General features: G+C 47.5%; 1 protein-coding gene across 1 annotated transcript; it reads left to right on the forward strand.

Annotated features, from left to right (window-relative positions):
- Nucleotides 1-459: 459 nt before the first annotated feature.
- On the forward strand, nt 460-6809 carry LOC134475363 (homeobox protein Rhox13-like). Its single transcript, XM_063245635.1, has 3 exons — nt 460-920; nt 3004-3049; nt 6597-6809. The coding sequence occupies exons 1-3, from the start codon at nt 475-477 to the stop codon at nt 6702-6704; spliced, it is 600 nt and encodes a 199-aa protein (XP_063101705.1). The 5' UTR covers nt 460-474; the 3' UTR covers nt 6705-6809.
- Nucleotides 6810-7979: the final 1170 nt, after the last annotated feature.

Genomic DNA, 7979 nt, shown 5'->3' on the forward strand with positions numbered 1-7979 from the left:
TTCACAGGCAGCATGGAGTGAGTGGTGGGTGCAGTCTCCCAGCATTCCCAGAAGACATGTGGTGTCAGTGTGAGTTCTCAGCCCCTCCCCTTCACTTCCTAATCAGCTTACAGGGCCAGCTAGTCCCTTCCTCACATGCCTCTGTGAGGCATCCAGTGCATTGAGCTAGCTCTGGGATTAGCTGCATGCTTCTTGTGCACACGTCCAATAACAGTACTTGTTTTTCCATCTCTGGCCCCTTTGCTGGCCACACCCCTTCTGTTTTTGCTACACTGTGATGTGAAGCATTGAGGCGGGGTGGTAACCAGACAGCCTCGGGCAGACATCACGAGAGCTCGTGCAGACTGAACCCTCCAGGTGGGGGGGCAACATTCCTGTAACCAATTGCAACCTCAGGCTCCACCCCTTTTCCATGACGCTGTTGCCAAGAGACTCTGCCTTTAAACGCGGTTGCGGAGTAGGAGGCCTCGTGAAATGGCGGCCATGGAAGAGGAATACCAAGACGGTGTTATCCGCTCCCTCAGCCCAGAGTACTGGAAAATGGAAGTCGAAGTGGATCCTGCACCAGAGGTTCCCGCAGCAGCCGAGGGTGCTGCCTGCAGTGCAGGAGCTGCCGACTTTGCAGCGGATGACCCCCTCAAGGGCCACCTGGATGAGGATGAGGATGACGACGATGAAGATGGCCACATTCTGACCCAAAAGGTCCACGTGAGCCAGGGAAGTGACACCAAACACGACATGGATCAGGATGAAGCTGAGCCCGATCAACTGCAGCCGGCTGCGCAACGTCTGGCCGATGCTGGGGGTCGAAAGAGGGGCCGACCAAGGCGGCGACGAAAGCAGTTTAGCTTCACAGACGGGCAGGTGGAGGTACTGGAAACTGTTTTCCAAGACACGCAGTACCCAGATGGCCTCAGGAGGTAAGCTGATATCTTGGGGGTGCACCCAGGCTTTAGGGGGAATGGGCTCTGTTCCAGCTGACTTTCTCTGTCTCTCCTGCTGCCCTCTTTCTGCTCTTGAGCTGAGAGCACCTGGGCTCTTCTCCTGCCTGTGTTTGAGCTTTAGTGGGATGTCGCCTTGTGAAGCAAGTTCAGACCCTTCTTATAGTATTGTTGTGATTCCAGGTTGGAAACTGGTTGGTGGAGACTCCACTTTGTTTTGCTTGCATTTTGTGGTATGAGACGCACACACTAGGACTTTGCTGTGAGAACCACTGTGAAGCATAGACATCAGCAGTGCTGGGTATTTTCATGTCATGGTTTAGTTGTCAGCAGTGTCAGCTATGTTCATCTTGCTGTGAAACAGATCTCCGGAACACTGGTCACCTTACAAAAGCAAACTATGCACCTGAAACGCCTCCCATTTCCTCCATCCCCTCAGTTCCTTACAATCATGATTGTAGATTTTTGGACTGTAAGTTTGAGTTCTCAGAAACTGGATCTAAGTGCAACCACAGCCTGTTAGTGCTTTTGTGCCTGCTTGTTTTAGTTCATTTAACCCTACTGTGCAGCCTTGCTTCAGCATGTGATGGCCATTCCTTTTAAATGGCAAGAAATATTCCCCTGCATATAAACCACCTTGTTGCTCATTTCTTTGGATTGAAGTTGATTTTGTGAATAGTTGATTTTGTGAACTTGTCTGACAAAGAACTGTGAACATCCAGATTTCAGTGTTTTGGAGACATGCTCAGAAATGTCAACACTGAATCATAGAATTGTGTATTTCTGTGTTTAGGCCTCAGCCACCATTTTCCAGAGTGGCAGTGGAAGCTGACATTTCTTGTCACGAAGACTGAGGGTTCCAGTTTCTCTCTGAGATCAGCACATTTATGTTTTCCCAGCCTTTGTTAGTGGTTCACATGATGGGGTGGTGGACATACCTGTGGGTGGTATAACCCTTAGAGGCTAGTCATTTGTAGAGGGTAGTAATTTGGAGAGTGATTTCTTCTGTTTCCTGCTCCTTCCTCGAGCTTCTTTTGGAGAAATAGCTCACTGAGCCCTTGCTGATGCCCAATCCTGGTGGGTGTGTTTTAGTTATTGACTTTGGGGGATGTTACTGCATGTCTGTATGAAGTGCGTTTTGCATATATTTTTTCCCTTCCTGTAGATTTCTTTTCAATGTCTTGATCTGTTGACTCACAGTAATCGTTATCTTCCAAACTGTCAATTTTTAATAACTTCTTCTTCCTCCTCCTCCTCCACCTCTTCCTCCTGCTTCTTCTTCTTCTTTTTTGTCACTTTTGAGACAGGGTCTCGCCGTGCAGTTCATGGTGATCTTGGCCTCACTTTGTAACCCAGACTGGTCTTGAACTGGCAAAGATACTTCTGCCTCAGCATCCAAGTGCTAGGATTACAGCCATGCACCACCAGGCTTGGCTTTGCATTTCTTGCTTGCATGGCTTGTATTGTAAATCAAATTCCCTCAGAGAAAGAGTTGGTAGAACAGATACTCCTGTGCTACAGGCTTGCTCCTCACAAGGAGAGAGGAGCTAGGGTGGGGGAGGGGGAAAGTGAGGAAGAGGAAGAAAACAATACAAGACAGTTCTACTAGGAGTTTGTATTAGTTCACAGAATGAAAGTGTTGTCCATTGTCATTTGGAGAATTAGTTTTGCCAATGTGTTTTAGTGTGTGAAACTACTTTGAAGATAATAATACCCAATGTTTTAACTATTGTTAGTCTATGAAGTTTTTCAGCTTTTGTTTTAATTTTCCATAACATAAAATTTCTATTCTTTTTTATCATAGATTTTTGCTTTCAGTTTTATTTTTTCTATATAATACATTAAAATATCCATGACACGGTAGCAATAAGTATGACCAGAGAAAGCCTTGCTGATGAGAGGCTTTTCTTCGGGAAAGAGAAAAAAGTTCTTGGGGCACTGGGAGGGTGATTGCAGTGTGCAGCCCACCACACAGTGGGTGTGTGATATTCCAGTCGTGCAGAACACTGCCTGCCTCATCCAGATCACTGAACGTGGAACATTTGTGGTTTTGTCTCCACAGAATGGAGCTGGCAAGCGTCCTGAGTGTGCCTGAATCCAGAGTGAAGGTCAGTAAGTCCAAGAACAGCCCATTGGCAGGGCAGCCAGTCTCCATCGTGTTTCAGGACATGGCTTTTCCTGGACGCTGCGAAACTGGTGTCATTTCTTGTCCTATCTTACTTGCAAACAAGATTTGAACTTAGGAGGACTCATAGAGAGAATATCAAATGAGTAGACGTGGGCTTATGGTTCCTTCCCATTACCAGAGGGAACATGCTTTTGTAAAGGAAAAACAAAGCCTCAAGCTGACTCTCTTGTCCTGTGTGAGCAGTGAAATGTGTATCTGGGCACAGAAAATAGAGCAGTGTAATCAGACAGATCTTAATACATGGACATGTGTGCAGATACTCCTTATTTAATGGCCTACTTGTTTAATGACTGGATTTAGGCCTGGGGCACGTACTTGGTCTTATGTCCTGTCAGGTTCTGGTACAGTTTCCTCCATTTTCTTTACAGTGTTTCAGTGATTTCCTCTTGTGCAGTGCACCTTTTGCATAGCAGACAGTAATATTTGCCAATCGTGCTGTGTGGTATTGTGTTTAGATGTTCTGTTATCCCTTACTGCATGTAATAGTTATGCACAGAAAAGCAAAGACCTCAGGTTAGGTATTGTTTTGCCCTGAATATTGCAGTGTACATACAATAACAAATTCCCTACATAGCAAATAATTCATTTCACAACCTAATCAAATGCATATATCTGACATGGTAATTGAGAAACGTCTGTATGTCTGGTTTTGCTAAACCAGATGATCCTCACTGGAGGACTGGTGTGCTTTAGGGTGCATTTTGGCATACAGTCATGTTGGGGGTAAGTCTCACCTTGAAAGTATCCAAATAGGTCCAGGGAGAGACAAGGTTAATGGAGGGTTCCGTTGTAGTCAACTATTTGAAACTAAGCCTAAGAACATAGGTAAGCATGAGTGTGGTAAGAATCATTTAATGGTTGCGTCTTTATGCCCTTTGATTTTCTTTTTGGTGCTGGACGTAGAATCCAGGAGGTCACACGTCAATGCCTAGGGCCCTAACACTGAGTTCTTTCTCTAAAGCTAGCATTCATAAATACTGGGAAGAGAGCCTAAATGCACACAGAAAACCTTCTCTGAGCAAGTAACAGACGTCTAGTTGAGCTGAAAGTTTTGAAGGAAGTTAGTGTGAAGATTAGTTTCCTGGTTTTCTTTTCTTTGTAAGTTTTGGTAAGGTCAGGAGAGAGGAGAAAGTCACAATTTACCCTTCTCTGCCTACAGTGCAATTTCCATGTGAAAATCTTTCTCAAATAGAGGATGACTGAGTAGTGGCTCTAGGAGTGTAGGTTTAAAAATCGATATCAAGAATGCTTCGAGGAAAAACATTGCTATGGTACAAAGTTTGGATAACTCAAGAAAGATGAAATGGATAGAGAGAAATTCAAGCAGTCAAGTGATGCCTTGAAATTCACAATTAAATTCGAAAGTGAAACGTGTTTGAGAATAATTTTTAACATGCAGAGGTGTGGTTTTCCTTTTATGGTGCAATGATTCAGGGAATGGGTTTTGTAGAACAATAGGTGGCAGGGTCCTCATTTCAGGGTTGACTGGAACCAGACATAATTTCACGGAGCTCGCCCTCCTTGAGACAATGCTGAGCAGAATGAATGTAGGTTCTGGGGCACAGGAAACCTATGTGAGACGGAAGAGCCCAGGACACCACATGAACATCAGGGTGTGTGTGAGAAAGTAAGGATGAACTCATCAGCAGCGCTGTTGCAGCATGGATGACAGAGAGCAGTGGGGAAATGGGCTGAGCATGTGCTTCCGGGGCTCAGGGAAAGCAGCTCAGCACAGCGGGACACTGCGCGCTGACATCCCAATGCACAGCCCTGGTCCACACAGGCTGTCCCAGCTTGGATATGCCGAGAGGGCGTGGGGAGCATTTTCTCAGGTGCCTGAAGAATCCCAAGACAGACGATCTCGGTGTGGAGGGGCTTTCTCCCCACCCTGCTGTGGGCCTCTCTGACTGGAGTCCTGAGGGAACAGGGGCTGCAGCGAATCAGTGAAGCAGGGGAAAGTTGTCAGTGTGTGACATTTCTGCTACCTGAAATTCCCGACAACCTTATTCACGGTCCCAGTCTCCTGTGCATGGTGTTACACTGGTAGGAAGTGAGGTACTTGATGTAGACCTGATGTTAGCTCACCTGTGACACTGCACTGTGCACGCTGCTGTGTAGATGCAGGAGCCACCAGGGGACAGTGTACCTGCCATGGACACCAGCCCTGCTGTCCTGGGCTTCTTGAGAGGTGTAACCTTGTGGGGAGGCAGGTGTGAGGCAGGGAAAAGAGACCATTTGTGTCATTAACATGTGCAGTACTGCAGCTTCACAAATGTTTAAGTCCTCGTGAATCGTGCAGAACCGGGAGTCCTAGAGGGCCCCAGAGCACAGTGACATATGGCTCAGTTGTTGGTCTGGCTGCAGAGGACTGTGTAGCAGAGGTTTAGAGAGGAGCAGTGCTGTGGCCCCTTCTGCTCCTCATCACTGCTGGGGACTCCTTTTCCTGGAAGCCCTTTCACTTTTGTGTCTTGGGACCAGGGCCGGGCCGTGCTTGCCCAGGTGGGGCAGTGGGACTGTGGATGCCAGGCAGGCTGATCCAGGACTTGGAAGAGTTGATGAAATGCTGTGAGCTGACTTTGTCTTAGGGGTGTGGCAGACTGGAGGGAGAAAATAGAATGTTGGTTACTATGGTTATGTTTTCCTCCTATAGCCTTGAATGCCAAGGACTTGGGAGTTTTAGTTCACTTGGAATGATGGGTTGTCAACTCGCCCTATTGGACAGGTACAAGTCAAAGCACTGTCCAGGCTCCCTGTCCCACTGACTGCCTTTAGCTGTCAAAGGGCTACATGGGATGGAGGGCCCTGACCTTTCCTTGAGTGGAGCCTCTTTCAAAATGGCCCACATATTCCATCCTGCCGGTACTTTCCTTCTCACTAAGGTGGGATTGCCAAACTGGGAGCTGTCTCTCTGCTTAGGATATTAACTACAGATCTCAGGGTGACATGCTAAAGCCCCCACGCCTAGTGGAGCTCCTCCTTCCTAGCAGGAGCCAGCTGGCCAGCATCAGGTCCGAAGTCAGGCTGCTAAGTTGCTTTATCTCTTAGGAGCCCTGGAGTTCTAACCCATCACTGGAGCCACTTTTCATTGGCTTATGTCCCACAGCTGGAAGAAACCATTCAGGAATATTGAGCTGGGGAGCACAGGGCAGATGTTCCTGTTCTGTTCCTGCCCAGGGCATGGAGCTGGTGCTCAAAAAGGATGTGGAAGAAGAGGTGTGATTATGTTCCTACAGTTATTTTTATTGTCCTGACCTTCAGATGGAACTCACGGCCCTGTGCAGACTGGACCTGTTTCCCCCTGTGCTGTCCACCCTCACTCCCCTAAGCTGTTCCAGTCTGAAGAAAGAAGCTTGCCTCCTGCAGTCTTAAGTGTCAGTTGCATAGGAAGTTTTATGGTTGGTTTGTTTTTTTCTTTATGACACTGATTCCTGTGTACTAACCCTGTCAGTTTTCCCCTCTGCCCTCAGGTTTGGTTTAACAATCGGAGAGCCAAATACCGGAAAGCCGCGAGGGATGCTCTGCTCGGGAGCTCACCTCCTGATTCTCAGGACCACGCTGTCACTGAGGAGGAGTAAGAGCTTCTCTAGGATGCTGTCCTGTTTGAAGTCGCAGATTGTGCTTTGAGTTTTTTTTTTGTTGTTGTTCCCAAAACTGTTTCTCTATTCCATCATAGTGCTCATGGCACTGGTATTTGCAATAAAGTTGTGTGTTCTTAACATTGGTGTTCTCCTAATCTTTACGGTGTTTCTTACACCTGGATAAATTGTGCAGAGCTAAGGTCATTTCAGCACAATGTTGATGAGGACTCCTATGACGAAATGTCTTCTTCAGTTAACTTAAAGAGGCCTTGGAAATCAGTCTTCTACATGCTATGGTGAGTTATGAATGACCCATATTTAATACTTAATTCTCTTTTCCCGGAAGCTGGGCAATTGCTACCTCAAGAGTGTTGTGTCATTTGGGAACCTCTACTGTGTGCCAGAGAGAGCAGGCAGTTTCCTGGTGAGAGGACACCATGTGCGCGCCTGGCTGGGTCTCATCCACACTAAGGAGTTCAGTGGCAACACAGGACTGTGAGAGCGGCTCCCCAAGAGAGGAGTCCTGGGTGAGTGGAAAGGTGGCAGAAGCACAGGCATGTGCTTTGCTCAAAAGTGTGCTTGGTGTCCTCCTGGCTGGGAGCACATAGTGTCCCAGGGGCAGCTGTGGAGCACATGTCCTGCTGTTTGTTTGGAAAGTCAGGACTCTGTCCCACGGAGGCCAGAAAGGTTGCTGCGCCATTTCTGTCCCATCCCCAGGCCAGTGGCCAAATCTTTGCCATGGCAGAGATGCTGAGAACCTCTCCTCATCTTGTTCTTTGTGAGCAGTGTTGCGGATCTCCACTTCCTGGTGCCTTCAAGTTGAAAGCAGGTCATTTCACCAGAGCCACTGAAAGCCAGAGTGATAATGCAGGTCCATGAGCACAGGTCCTGGGAAAGCAGCCTTTGGAATCAACTGCTGGCTGTAGGAGTTTCATCCTTGGAGTCAGGTAAAACTACAAGTGTAGAGTCAAAATCAGCAGAGGGGTACGCAGAGGCTAGTACCACTGTGCTAAAGCATTAAGGTGTTCTGAGATGAATCATTGTTTTTAGGGAATCTTTGGCAGGGTGAGTGTCCTGCAAGGAGTTTCACGTTAAAGGTCACGAAGTGGGAAAGCGCAGTCCTGAGGAACGTTGAGTGCAGGGCCCCATACTAGGTACAGTGGTGACTGCAGGTGCCTTCTGCGAGTGGCTGTGTGTTCTGTGGGGCCTTTCCTTTGTGTTCTCAAAGGCCTGTTGGTTCTAAGTCAATCAACAATCTCTGAATGATTCTCT

Source organism: Cavia porcellus, unplaced genomic scaffold (genome assembly GCF_034190915.1).
Source record: "Cavia porcellus strain 051 isolate PalLab524CR breed Dunkin Hartley unplaced genomic scaffold, mCavPor4.1 scaffold_3, whole genome shotgun sequence".
NCBI lineage: Eukaryota > Metazoa > Chordata > Mammalia > Rodentia > Caviidae > Cavia > Cavia porcellus.